This window comes from Salmo trutta, chromosome 15 (assembly GCF_901001165.1).
Source record: "Salmo trutta chromosome 15, fSalTru1.1, whole genome shotgun sequence".
Classification (NCBI taxonomy): domain Eukaryota; kingdom Metazoa; phylum Chordata; class Actinopteri; order Salmoniformes; family Salmonidae; genus Salmo; species Salmo trutta.
The window spans coordinates 8,583,558-8,598,503 of NC_042971.1; the positions used below are offsets into that span (position 1 = coordinate 8,583,558).

The 14,946-nt window shown below is 42.4% G+C and overlaps 1 protein-coding gene and 1 long non-coding RNA gene across 4 annotated transcripts in view; one reads left to right on the forward strand and one right to left on the reverse strand.

Moving 5' to 3' along the window:
• LOC115148426 (uncharacterized) lies at nucleotides 1-5,304 on the reverse strand. Of its 3 annotated transcripts, XR_003866670.1 has the most exons (5): nucleotides 3,409-3,537; nucleotides 1,705-1,813; nucleotides 1,423-1,466; nucleotides 959-1,164; nucleotides 1-792 (listed from the first exon to the last, which is right to left on the reverse strand). It is a non-coding gene; the product is annotated as an uncharacterized LOC115148426 (long non-coding RNA). The 3 variants fall into 3 exon arrangements; XR_003866671.1 differs by lacking the exon at nucleotides 3,409-3,537 and adding an exon at nucleotides 5,233-5,304 and having other exon boundaries at nucleotides 1-1,164; XR_003866669.1 differs by having other exon boundaries at nucleotides 1-1,164.
• The window catches only part of vkorc1l1 (vitamin K epoxide reductase complex, subunit 1-like 1), a 24,997-nt gene continuing 13,707 nt past the window's right edge, over nucleotides 3,657-14,946 (forward strand). Inside the window, exon 1 of the mRNA XM_029690306.1 lies at nucleotides 3,657-3,868. Within this exon, the coding sequence (XP_029546166.1) occupies nucleotides 3,678-3,868 (191 nt within the window). The 5' untranslated portion in view covers nucleotides 3,657-3,677. The remainder of the gene's footprint in view (nucleotides 3,869-14,946) is intronic.

Sequence of the window (14,946 nt, forward strand, 5' to 3'; positions counted from 1 at the left end):
CCTTACATGTTGCATTTATTTTTGTTCAGTATAGAATGTTGTCATTGAGAGTTAATCTTAATCTATTGACATTCAGAATTGACTTTGTTTAGACATTCTCTTGTATTTTAGTTTCATGACCGGAGAAACAAAGTATTTATTTATTCAGAGTGGTACATGTATTCAATCTTGATTATAGGATACTTTGCACTGACTGATGTCAAGTGATAAAATCCCAAGTTATCAATTAAAAGTTTATGGAATAACTGCACTTATGAAAATAGCAGTTTAAATATTCTACAGTTGTAATGTCAAACTTATATAGCACTTTCTTACAACAAATGCATTTCAGGGTGTTCAAAGTCAAACATTGAAAGGCATGTGGCACTTAACATCAGGTCAGGTCTCTATAATAAGTGACCAGGTAATTCCCTCCTACATGCAAATGCCTCCGTGGAGCTCATAAGTGTAGGATTGCAGCCTATTTTGGCGGTTCACAGTATCGGTTGCACAGATGTGGAATGTGAGGAGGAAGCCAGCCATGCCCAACCAGGTGCAGTCAGTGGAGAACCTGTACCTGGCCGAAGACTACAACCCTCTGTCCCGAGAGCCCACACAGGAGGATCTTCAGTGGCTAAGGAACCGTCCCCGGGGAAGGTTCAGTGGAATGGCATGTCTCCTTGAACCTGAGCTAGAACAACCGCAACCCTCCCTGTACCAGACATTGTTCAAAAACAAGGGCACCTGGGGCATGCAGGCAACCAGGCTGGCATGGTGCTGTTGGTGGATCAGACTCATTGGATGGGGTGTTATCTGTAAAGTGGGGCACATAAAGAGGAGGGCATCAGGCATTCAAAATGGCTACAGGGATGGATGTGTGGGAGTCAGGGCTTTAGGTCCTGGGAGCCTCACTGGATGGTCTGGTGAGCACCACTGCAGTGGTTAGAGGTCAAGTGTCCTTATGGTGCAAGGGCCTTACCATTGAAGTCAAAGGATTTCTATATCAAGGAGGGAGGGTCTTACAGCCTCCGTGAAGACCATCCTTACTGGAACCAGGTCCAAGGTCAGTGCCACATCATGAAGGAACACCTGATTCTGTGTTGTGTGGACCACCAAGCTTCCATCACTATCCAGCGTGACGACCTCTGACAGACTCGTATTGCTCCTCCTGTCGGCACCCGTTTTCTAGGAAGCCAATGGTCCAAAAATATTCCACATGGTTCATACACACACACACACACACACACACACACACACACACACACACACACACACACACACACACACACACACACACACACACACACACACACACACACACACACACACACACACACACACTAGTCTCCTAGAATAGGTTATATTATATACAAGTTGGCTCAAAGCAGCTTTATCATGGGCACAGTGGGAATTTATATCTGTGATGTTCCAATTATTTCTTACCCCTTGTGTCTTACTTGCTGAAGGCCCCAGTCATCTACCTGTACCTGGCATTGTTGAAAAAGTGAAAAATATATAAAGATCATACAAATAATAGGCTCCTATAATAGGTTATTACATTAAAGTTTTGCTCAAAGCAGCCAACTAAAGTAATTTAGTTCAATCACAAAGTCTGGTCAGTGCAGCTCCTCAGTTTTGTTAATAAGTAGTACAACACAATTCACATTGCATGTTATCATGGTCACAGTAGGAATTTATATATGTGATGTTTAAATTATGTCTTACCCCCAGTGTGAGAGTACATCACTTCCAGCAGCTCTCCTTGCTGAGGATGGCGTTGATCATGCACTGCTTCTCGTGGGGTGAGACTGATGTTTCGCATGTCACGCCTCATCTAAAACATGGGGAAAAGGGGACATAAAATGACAATTTCAATGCATCTACAAATTCAATGTTTTAAACTATTGTATCATATTTGATGAGTTACTGACTTGTCTGTCTCCAGTGGTGTAAAGTACTTAAGTCGTTTTTTGGGGTAACTTTTACTTCACTACATTCCTAAAGAAAATAATGTACTTTTTACGCCATACATTTTCTCTGACACCCAAAAGTACTTGTTACATTTTGAATGCTTAGCAGGACAGGAAAATCGGCTAATTCACACACACTGTGGCTCAGTTGGTAGAGCATGGTGTTTGCAACGCCAGCATGGTGTGTGCAACGCCAGGGTTGTGGGTTTGATTCCCACGGGGGGCCAGTACAAAAAAAAAATGCATGAAATGAAATGTATGCATTAACTACTGTAAGTCGCTCTGGATAAGAGCGTCTACTAAATGACTAAAATGTAAATGTAACATTCCTTGTCAACCCTACTGCCCCTGATCTGGCGGATTCACTAAACACATGCTTTGTTTGTAAATTACATCTGAGTGTTGGAGTGTGCCCCATAGCTGTCCGTAAATAAATGTGTGCGCTTATTGGAGTAGTGATTACAATCCGGTACATAGCACAGAACCATCCGTGCTTCTGATCGACGGAGAGACCTAAGGTTAGCTAGTTCGCTACAAAAGGCCAGAGGTTAATAAAAAATATCTAGTAATTTAAAAACTGCTAAAAACGTAGCTAGTGTTAGGGTTGAACTGGCTATTTGTATGCATAACCTTTATAATATACCGGGGAAGCTATGCTACAATATTAAGTATATAAACTACGGGTAAATCAACTGTTGAAGACAAGAAGAACTACAACCGGCAACAGGAAGTGCGTCACGACGCTGGGATCAGCCTGCACGCCGACGACAGGAGGAGCAAGTTTAAACCACGCTCCTCCTCCCTCGGACAGGCCAGCATTGAGCGGGAACTATCTCTGTCAGAGTATATAAGAGAGAACAATAGGAAGTGACGTTCTCTTCTCTGTTTGCCCTGCGAGGTATAATAGCGAGACCGTATATATACGAACCACACATATACCACACACGTGTTTGCATTAATTAAAGTACAGCTAAATCAGAAGTTACTATGTGCTGACTATTTTGTTCTGCTACCAGAAACGAACTTATCTCAACTTTAACACTAGCTAATTAAAAAAAATGCTAAACAAGACTACGAGAAATACACACTTTCAATAATTTACACGAGAAACTAAAAAGGCTATACTGTATCTACATGGTAGTTTACTTGTCGATGAGTTTGCATGGAGAAACGTGCCTTGGTAATGACGTCAAAGCTTGAGGCAGGATGTGTAGTTAGTTCTGTATGATAGCCACATTAGAGGTAATTAGCATATGGGTATTAGGACTTATACTTAAGCAATAATGCATGATGGGGTGTGGTGTAGGCTGTTCTTAGCACAATGCAACGTGGAGTGCCTGGATACAGCCCTTAGCCGTGGTATATTGGCCATATACCACAAACCCCAGATGTGCCTTATTGCTATTATAAACTGGTTACCAACATAATTAGAGCAGTAAAAATACATGTTTTGTCATACCCGTGGTGTACCACGTCTGTCAGCCAATCAGCATTTACATATTATTCGGAAGTAGAAACTCGGACATTTCCGACGTACTAACAGTAGTTATACAGGTGCCACATCGAATCAGCAAGTCGGACATTTTCGAGTTTCCTAGTTCCGACGAGTATTTGAATGAGGCATCAATACCGATTGCCTCTGCCCTGGTCTTGTGGCACGTTTTGACGTTTTTCCACGTCGCAGTTCTCGTCATCGGTTGCGTGCACGACTCGAGCGAGGCCGGAAAGATGGCGGCGCCCGTCCTGAGAGTGTCCACCCCTCGATGGGAAAGAATAGCCAGGCTCCTTGTTTGCGTATTGGGCATATTGTTGTCTTTATACGCCTATCATGTGGAAACGGAAAAGGCTAGAGACTCGAATTATCGGGCCATGTGCGACGTGAGCAATTCTATCAGCTGTTCAAAAGTCTTCACCTCCAGGTAATTTTAATTCAACAGCGGCGCCGAGTTGTAGTAGCGCTCTGGATGAGACTGGGCGGTTTTTGCCATCATTGTGCCAAACTGTCAATGTTTTAGCATGCGCTGTTCTTTAGTATATTAAACATTTCAACTCTATTGATAATTAACGTAGCCTGTTTAGTGTGTAGAAGCTATCGTAGCCAAATTGCTAACACTACGGTAAGTTACTTAGCTATTCACCAGGCAACAACTAAGTTAGCTACTAGCTGGCTGTTAGATGCTATGAAAGTGTATTTTAATTTGCATGGATGCACACTTACTTGTTCTCCAACCTTAACACTGATATTTAGTTTTAATTAGATTGCTAAATTAGCTAGTTAGCGAATGGGGCGCCACCTTTATTAAGTTAACATTGGCTAGCTAGCTAGACGAGAGGCGTAGCCATTCAGCCAGTTTTGTGTAACATTTTCTTAACTATGTGAATCAGCTGTCTACTCTATACATTAAATACATTGGAGAGTACCTTAAACAAGTTTACCAAGATCTTAAATTGATATCATTTTAATAAGGCTCACTACAATTTTAGAAACTATGCTGCATTTGTATAATTCCATAGCAATCTCAAATATGGGCCTTGCATTTCTGCCCTCGATGCGATTAGTTGGAATGTCGGCTGTGGGCTGTAATATGTCAATGACAAGATAAACAACCTAATCCTTAGATTGGGAAATACAGATAGTTGTATATTGACAAGGCTGAATTCACATAAGGGCATCTGTTGTCTGAAACTGTTGAATAGTCTGTTGAATTAAACTATAGTCCTAAAGTGAAACGGTGTCATTAGAGTTAAGTATATGATTGTTGGTCATACATAGTTCATGTGTCCAAGTGATCTTAGGTAATTTATTTGTGAGTAGCTATCTGGGTTGTAGGCCATACACACTCCTGTTTGGTGTACAAATGCTGACATCCAGGCAATGTCAGGTCTCTGGGGGAAATGCAGGGAATCGTTTTTTCAGACATGATGCACAAGTCATGAGAACAACACTGCTGGGACATTCAGTTAACAAACCACAATCTGCCTGCCAAACGCCATCATAAGCAGCCTAGAATAACACCGAAGCAAATAACCAACCTGCCATGTGAAGTGTCATTGTGTAGGACTATAGTATTTTGTCTCAACAAGGGGACTTTTTTTTTAATGGTAGAGAGTAGTGACTGGATGCTCTTTGTCTGTGTGGCATGTCTGTGAACTGTATACAGGAATCCTATAGGGAAGTAGCCCTAACTGCTAGGAAGTACACTTTAACTTGAAATGAAAACGACTTTCTGATAAAATTAGAAATGTGTAATATCTGAAAATGTAGCTAGCTAGACTCACTTACCCGTGTACATGGATGGATGCTTCTCCCTTTCTGTCACGGATGCCATGGTTGCCCTTAGTTTGAACATGTAATCCGGAGCCTTCTGTGTGTTCTCTTTTCGACTCCGTCTTCATATTTGCAATCAAACGGCAGAATTTTCTCCATCTCTTTAGCTATCATACTCTAATTCCACCGGGCATTCCACTGATTTCAAAACTCGGTCCTCCAGAAAGTGGAGAGCACCACTTAAGCAGTTCTTCTACGTGATATCTTTCAAAACAGCCATGTTAGAAAGGATTACCTACACATACTAACCAGCTCATATTATAGACGGAAGCGAGCTACATGGCAGACCAATCAACTCATCTCTCGGCATGTCCAGCCCACTCATTATCTCAGCCAATCATGGCTAGCGGGAAGGTTGCGGGCTTTTTCCATGGCTAAACCAACTAGGCTCATTAATTAACAATTGTATTTGTATTTACAGATGGCATACAATTTTGTTATTAAGGCACATGAAATTTCACATGTTCCAGAAAGCATTTCTGCCCCCCCCCCCAAAAAAAACATTTTGATAAAAAAAAAAAGTTTACATTCAAATGGCGCTCCTGTGAAGTAGTGACACACAACATACACCTAGTTTTCTAAAACGAGTCACATATAGCCTAAGCATACCTGATATGGACCAAGCCATTAGCAATAAACATTATCACCTTTAGCCCAACTGATGCAGCAAAGTACAAATAAATAGGCTGAAGCATGGGTTTCCTATCTGCATTTACCCTATTAGGCTAATCATTAGCCAGATCTCAAATGTGATCTTTTAACTAGTTATTATCATAGATACATTTTATGTCCCAAAAAACTTGCATAAACACTGAATATAATGTAGGCCTACCTGTTAGGGTAACTTGGTAACTCGCCACCCGGGGTAAAAAGCCCCCTGCCTGTACTTCTCACAGAAACCACTTCATGTAACAATTTCTCCCCCAACACTTTCCCTGGTTTCCACTACTCTTGCTCAACAAAAAATATTATCTGTCTCATCACAATTTGAGTAGTTCTAAATAAATGATTTTGAGGTAGAGAGGTGTTGTACCCCAGTCAGCCTACAATTGACCGATGTTACATTTAGCCTGACTCTCCCCTGTGCACTCACTGCCAATTGCGGAGTGGTAATGTGCTTAACCATGCTTCTGCTAAAAACCCTGGGTTTAAAATGGTGCAGTTCGCACATATTTAGGAGTTGAGAAATAAAGTAGGAAAGCTGTGACTCCCCTCTTTTTAACAAGACATTAACTAGAGGGTGACCGATTTAATCAGCATGGCTGATTTAATTAAGGTCGACTTCAAGTTTTCATAACAATCGGTAATCGGCATTTTTGGATTATGGCCGATCACGTTGCAATCCACGAGGAGACTGCGTGGTAGGCTGACCATCTGTTACACGAGTGCAGCAAGGAGCCAAGGTAAGTTGCTAGCTAGCATTCAACTTATAAAAAACAATCAATCTTAACATAATCAGTAGTTAACTACACATGGTAGATAATATTACTAGTATAACTAGCTTGTCCTGCGTTGCATGTAATCAATGCGGTGCCTGTTAATTTATCATCGAATCACAGCCTACTTCGCCAAATGGGTGATTTCACAATAGCGCATTCGGGTCAGGGTATATGCAGACCATTTCTTCCTATCAAAGACAAGTTAATTTGCCTGAATTTTACATAATTATGACATAACATTGAAGGTTGTGCAATGTAACAGCATTATTTAGACTTAAGGTTGCCACCCGTTCGATAAAATATGGGATGGTTCTGTATTTCACTGAAAGAATAAACGTTTTGTTTTCAAAATGATAATTTCCGGATTTGACCATATTAATGACCAAAGGCTCGTATTTCTGTGTTTATTATATTATAATTAAGTCTATGATTTGATATTTGATAGAGCAGTCTGACTGAGCAGTGGTAGACAGCACCAGGCTCGTAAGCATTCATTCAAACCGCACTTTCCTGCATTTGCCAGCAGCTCTTCGCAATGCTTGAAGCACAGCGCTGCTTATGACTTCAAGCCTATCAACTCCCGAGATTAGGCTGGCAATACTATAGTGCCTATAAGAACATCCAATAGTCAAAGGTATATGAAATACAAACGGTATAGAGAGAAATAGTCCTATAATAACTACAACCTAAAACTTCTTACCTGGGAATATTGATCATGAGAAGAGTCAAAGGCTTATTCTCAAAGTAATTTTTGGTTGGCCTAGTCCAAAAAAGTATATATTGTACACGTAGACTAGCCTATATGATCTGTTCAGTTTGAGATGGCAAATGTGAGGACTGAGGGTCAACTTTGATGGCTTGCTACTACTATAATTGATTTGAATAAAACAGTATGTTTCTTGCCTATGATGTAGTAATCAGAGTTATTGGCCTCACTATATCCAGATTCAAGTAACTTGGTGCTGAAACTTGAAGCAGCAGCTGCAGCACAGTCAATCTGAAATGGACAGCTCATAGTGCTAAATGTAGGCAAATTCGAGTAGGCATAGTTAATTTAAACAGTCAAATTTTTGTTTTGACTAAACTAACAACCAGAGGGCTTTGTTGGAGCCTATTTCTTCCTATTTAAGAAATAAAAGGTATGTCTACCTTTTAGACGAAATTAGGCTATAGGCTGCTATCCATCGATTTATTTATTTTTTTCTTTTCGGCCAATTCCTCCACCCACCATGCAGTCTTTAAATAGCCTGCCTTTGTGTCAGTGAAGAGCTATTAAGTTAAAACCAGGACTCGAATTGAGAGGGTATGCCATAGGAATACCTCAAATTAAAAGAAAATGGCAAAAAGCCTATGCCTTTTAGCTTAAGATTTAGAAGAAAATATAACGGATCCAATTATATGAAGTGATCTTTAACAATGCTTTATGCTAGAAACAAGTTGTGAAATACACGGGAAAGAGGTGACTCCAATGCATATGGTGATATCTTTGTTTTGTTTCTTTGACTTTGAGGCTGAGCTACAACCTATAGCTTGGGAAGTAATCTAATTATGTCACTATCAATTGATTAAGCTATTCACTTTCTTTACAATAGAAAATGTTTCAACCAAGACAGCTTTTAGGGAAACACTTGTGACTTTCTCTCGTTGGGTTACGCCACCGGAGAAGAGTAGCCAGAAGTTAAAGCTTACATTTTTCTGAGTTGGTAGGCCTACTCTGTCTGGGTTGAAAAGGTAGTCTTAACTTTTGAAAGTACCATGCTCAGATTCATAATGATGCCTTAGATTTAATTATTTGCAAACGGGGATAGTTTTGTTGCAAACAAGACACATTGATTTGGTATTTGAGAAATACACTGCTCAAAAAAATAAAGGGAACACTTAAACAACACAATGTAACTCCAAGTCAATCACACTTCTATGAAATCAAACTGTCCACTTAGGAAGCAACACTGATTGACAATACATTTCACATGCTGTTGTGCAAATGGAATAGACAACAGGTGGAAATTATAGGCAATTAGCAAGACACCCCCAATAAAGGAGTGGTTCTGCAGGCGGTGAACACAGACCACTTCTCAGTTCCTATGCTTCCTGGCTGATGTTTTGGTCACTTTTGAATGCTGGCGGTGCTTTCATTCTAGTGGTAGCATGAGACGGAGTCTACAACCCACACAAGTGGCTCAGGTAGTGCAGCTCATCCAGGATGGCACATCAATGCGAGCTGTGGCAAGAAGGTTTGCTGTGTCTGTCAGCGTAGTGTCCAGAGCATGGAGGCGCTACCAGGAGACAGGCCAGTACATCAGGAGACGTGTAGGAGGGCAACAACCCAGCAGCAGGACTGCTACCTCCGCCTTTGTGCAAGGAGGAGCAGGAGGAGCACTGCCAGAGCCCTGCAAAATGACCTCCAGCAGGCCACAAATGTGCATGTGTCTGCTCAAACGGTCAGAAACAGACTACATGAGGGTGGTATGAGGGCCCGACGTCCACAGGTGGGGGTTGTGCTTACAGCCCAACACCGTGCAGGACGTTTGGCATTTGCCAGAGAACACCAAGATTGGCAAATTCGCCACTGGCGCCCTGTGCTCTTCACAGATGAAAGCAGGTTCACACTGAGCACGTGACAGACGTGACAGAGTCTGGAGACGCCGTGGAGAATGTTCTGCTGCCTGCAACAACCTCCAGCATGACCGGTTTGGCGGTGGGTCAGTCATGGTGTGGGGTGGCATTTCTTTGGCAGCCCTCCATGTGCTCGCCAGAGGTAGCCTGACTGCCATTAGGTACCGAGATGAGATCCTCAGACCCCTTGTGAGACCATATGCTGGTGCGGTTGGCCCTGGGTTCCTCCTAATGCAAGACAATGCTAGACCTCATGTGGCTGGAGTGTGTTAGCAGTTCCTGCAAGAGGAAGGCGTTGATGCTATGGACTGGCCCGCCCGTTCCCCAGACCTGAATCCAATTGAGCACATCTAGCCACCGTGCTTCTTTCACATGCATTGCTTGCTGTTTGGGGTTTTAGGCTGGGTTTCTGTACAGCACTTTGAGATATCAGCTGATGTACGAAGGGCTATATAAATAAATTTGATTTGATCTGGGACGTCATGTCTCGCTCCATCCACCAATGCCACGTTGCACCACAGACTGTCCAGGAGTTGGCGGATGCTTTAGTCCAGGTCTGGGAGGAGATCCCTCAGGAGACCATCCGCCACCTCATCAGGAGCATGCCCAGGCGTTGTAGGGAGGCCATACAGGCACGTGGAGGCCACACACACTACCGAGCCTCATTTTGACTTGTTTTAAGGACATTACATCAAAGTTGGATCAGCCTGTAGTGTGGTTTTCCACTTTAATTTTGAGTGTGACTCCAAATCCAGACCTCCATGGGTTGATAAATTGGATTTCCATTATTCCAATTTATCCAATTTCCATTATTCCAATTTCCATTATTTTTGTGTGATTTTGTTGTCAGCACATTCAACTATGTAAAGAAAAAAGTATTTAATAAGACTATTTCATTCATTCAGATCTAGGATGTGTTATTTTAGTGTTCCCTTTATTTTTTTGAGCAGTGTGATACAATTAACATATAGGCCCATCTCTGTACATGCTTAGCCTTTAATTTCTGTGGTATTAAAAAAAATTATACTAAGGTCTCCAGTCATGTAAAATACTGTACAACTGCTTGACATACATTTTTTCCTTTTTTTTTTTCTTGGACCCGCAAATACAATGCTAGATTCATGCAATGCTTTTACTATAAAGATATTTCCACCCCTACTCTTGTCCACGGTGGTCTGCTGACCCACAACCTTCTTGCTCGCAGCCATGTACGCTATCAATTTCTGCATTGCCATGTAATCAAATAAAATGTATTGGTCACATTATACATTTAGCAGATATTGCGGGTGTAGCATGACTTTACTTTCATTAATTTGAAGACTGTTATTTATCTAATCAATTAACTATGTTTTGTTACCCGGTTAAATTAATCATGTAACAATTACCTAATTTGGATCTGGGGCACCACGAGAGTGGTTCTTTTAAAGAGTTACCATCTCCGAAATTAAACTCTTAAGGTCTTTACCTATCACATCCATAAACAGTCAGCTTATTAACCATAACCTCTTATCATATCATTCTGAACAGTCATAACCTTCCTTCTGCAAAAACCCAAGCCTGCCTTATGATTCAGTACTACACAAATTGGTTGAATTATTAATTTACTAGTTAACTAAATGTTAGCACAGGATAAACATACACACTTAATGCATTGGAAACAGGTCCCTAGCGGACTGACAAGAATATGGCTGCTTGTTCCAAAAGACATGGAGATGGTGAGAGAGAGGGACAGACACTTAACATTTTGAAACTACTCTCTTATACTTTGCACACGAACCACCGCACGCTTGGAGTAAGAAGTCATGAATGTATTTACGTGGAAATTCCTTGGTTCGCCATGCATCTCTCTGAAACGGGCTGCTTTGGGAAGGGGGTTGGTTGGGCCTTTTTTGCGGGCACGCTTGTAAGGGTCTGATTGTCCAAAAGGGATCCCAACCCGTCTTCTACTGTTCTTCTCTGCAGTTGTCCGGTATCCGGTGAGTTGTCGTGTAGTCCTGAACATAACTAAAAGTTTATTCTCCTTCCATCCGCTCTGGAAGATGCTGCTTTGAAAATAGGCTAGTCAGCCGTGTTGATGGATCCCGGTGGGGTGATGAGAGTAGTATACTACGGTGGATTGAGCCAAGTAGTAGAATGGTCCCACTTCAATTTGCTTTTTTAATAAGGACAGCTAATCAGCCTTACCAGTGATTGTCCGGGAGGTGACTTTATTGTCTCTACCTTGTGTTGAGATTCAGAGTTCAAACCACTTTAAATGTGAGCTGTAGCTCAACGTCTCTGGTCTGATATGTTCATTCTTAACCCATCATTTTATACAGTTCATTCAAAAGGGGCGGTTCAGTCAGGCTGACACGCTCTCTGACCTCACTCAAGGGCGTGCATTGTCAAAAGAAATGGCTCCTAAAATCATGTCCCTCTCTTAACAAAAACACTCAGAATTTTTCATCTTTCATGCACAATGCATCGGCTGGACACCACACATATAGTTGATAAACTTTCCAAGTTACAGTATTTCCTTTATGGAATTTTTAATGACATCATAAAATAACACCCAAACGTCACCAGTGTTCTCCAGATCGCCCCTGACCATTCCCCACGTCCTATGTTAGCAATATTGTTCCAGTATTCGCTTTAGAACGTGTTAGTTTCGGCGGGAGAAGGTCTGTTGAAACAAAAGCACATTCCTTAGGTGAATTTAGAGAGGGATTTGCTGAATGTTCTCTCCTTGATTTACAACTGGGTGTGAGCTGTCAACCCCCACCAGTTTTCTTCTCCCTCCTCTGTGGGTGAGAAGGGGTCTGGTTGAAGTTATTTATTACAAAGCTGATCTATTTGGATCCTCACAGGACAGTCATGACAAGCGAAATGCTTGTGTTCCTAGCTCCAACAGTGCAGTAATATCGAACAATACACACATCTAAAAGTAAAATAATAGAATTAAGTAATGTATAAATATTTCGGACGAGCAAAGTCGGAGTGGCATTGACTAAAATACAGTAGAATAGAACACAGTATATACGTATGAAATGAGTAAAGCAGTATGTAAACATTATAGTAACTAGTGTTCCATTGTTAGTGACCAGTGATTCCATGTCTATGTACAGTTGAAGTCGAAAGTTTACATACACCTTAGCCAAATACATTTAAACTCAGTTTTTCACAATTCCTGACATTTAATCCTAGTAAAAATTCCCTGTCTTAGGTTAGTTAGGATCACCACTTTATTTTAAGAATGTGAAATGTCAGAATAATAGTTGAGAGAATGATTTATTTCAGCTTTTATTTCTTTCATCACATTCCCAGTGGGTCAGAAGTTTACATACACTCAACTGGTATTTGGTAGCATTGCCTTTGAACTGTTTAACTTGGGTCATTTCGGGTAGCCTTCCACAAGCTTCCCACAATAAGCTGGGTGAATTTTGGCCCATTCCTCCTGACAGAGTCAGTTTTGTAGGCCTCCTAGCTCGTGCACGCTTTTTCAGTTCTGCCCACAAATTTTCTATAGGATTGAGGCCAGGGCTTTGTGATGGCCACTCCAATACCTTGACTTTGTTGTCTTTAAGCCATTTTGCCACAACTTTGGAAGTATGCTTGGGGTCGTTGTCCATTTGGAAGACCCATTTGCGACCAAGCTTTAACTTCCTGACTGATGTCTTGAGATGTTGCTTCAATATATCCATATAATTTTCCTCCTCATGATGTCTGCAGCAAAGCACCCCCACAACATGATGCTGCCACCCCCGTGCTTCACGGTTGGGATGGTGTTCTTGGTGTTTTGGAGCATTGGCTTCTTCCTTGCTGAGTGGCCTTTCAGGTTAGGTCGATATGGGACTCGTTTTACTGTGGATGTAAATACTTTTGTACTTGTTTCCTCCAGCATCTTCATAAGGTCCTTCGCTGCTGTTCTGGGATTGGTTTGCACTTTTCGCACCAAAGTACGTTCATCTCTAGGAGACAGAACGTGTCTCCTTCCTGAGCGGTATGACGGCTGCGTGGTCCCAAGGTGTTTATACTTTATACTGTGCTATTGTTTGTACAGTTGAACATGGTACCTTCAGGCGTGTGGAAATTGCTCCCAAGGATGAACCAGACTTGTCGGTCTACTTTTTTTTCTGAGGTCTTGGCTGATTTCTTTAGATTTTTCCATGATGTCAAGCAAAGAGGCACAGAGTTTGAAGGTAGACCTTGAAATACATCCACAGGTACACCTCCAATTGACTCAAATGATGTCAATTAGCCTATCAGAAGCTTCAAAAGCCATGACATCATTTTCTGGAATTTTCCAAACTGTTTAAAAGCAAGGTCAACTTAGTGTGTGTAAACTTCTGACCCACTGGAATTGTGATACAGTGAATTATAAGTGAAATAATCTGCCTGTAAACAATTGTTGGAAAAATTACTTGTCATGCACAAAGTAGATGTCCTAACCGACTTGCCAAAACGATAGTTTGTTAACAAGAAATTTGACTCCAACCTAAGTGTAATCTTCCGACTTCAACTGTATAATTTTTTTCTACCCCTTGTTCTGCCCAATTTTGTGATATCCAAGGTGTTTATACCTTGGATATCACGAGTAGTTAGTCTAGTCTTGTTTCATTGCTGAAACTCCCGTACGGACTCGGGAGAGGCGAAGGTCGAGAGCTGTGCTTCCTCCGAAACACGACCCGGCCAAGCCGCACTGCTTCTTGACACAATGTCCGCTTAACCCGGAAGCCAGCCGCACCAATGTGTCAGAGGAAACACCGTACTCCTGGCCACCGTGTCAGCATGCATGCGCCTGGCACGCCACAGGAGTCGCTAGAGCGCGATGGTACAAGGACATCCCGGCCGGCCAAACACTCGCCAAACACTCCCCTAACCCGGACGATGCTGGGCCAATTGTGCACCGCCCCATGGGTCTACCGGTCACAGCTGTTCTGCGACAGAGCCTGGACTGGAACCAGGAGCTCTAGTGGCACAGCTAGCACTGTGATGCAGTGTGTTAGACCACTGCGCCGCTGGGGATGCCGTGGGTGAATCATTTCAGATCGTCAGTGACTTGTACGTCGGGAAACTTGACGCTTTCCACCTTCTCCACTGCTCCCTCTGCTTTTTCCTGAAGTCCTCGATCAGCTCCTTCATTTTGTTGACGTTTTAGGTTATTTTCCTGTCACCACTCCGCCAGGGCCCTCACCACCTTCCTGTAGGCTGTCTCGTCATTGTTGGTAATCAGGTCTACTATGGATGTATGTTCTGCAAATGCTTACAGTACGAAGAACAGTTTATAAAACTGCAAATCGAAATCTCTGGTAAACGGTAGGCATGTTATCTCCATTGTGTCCTCCTCCCAGAGTGCTAAGAGCCTTGGCGTGACCCTGGACATCACCCTGTCGTTCTCCGCTAACATCAAGGCGGTGACCTGATCCTGTAGGTTCATGCTCTACAACATTTGCAGAGTACGACCCTGCCTCACACAGGAAGCGGCGCAGGTCCTAATCCAGGCACTTGTCATCTCCCGTCTGGATTACTGCAACTCGCTGTTGGCGGGGCTCCCTGCCTGCGCCATCAAACCCCTACAACTCATCCAGAACGCCGCAGCCCGTCTGGTGTTCAACCTTCCCAAGTTCTCTCACGT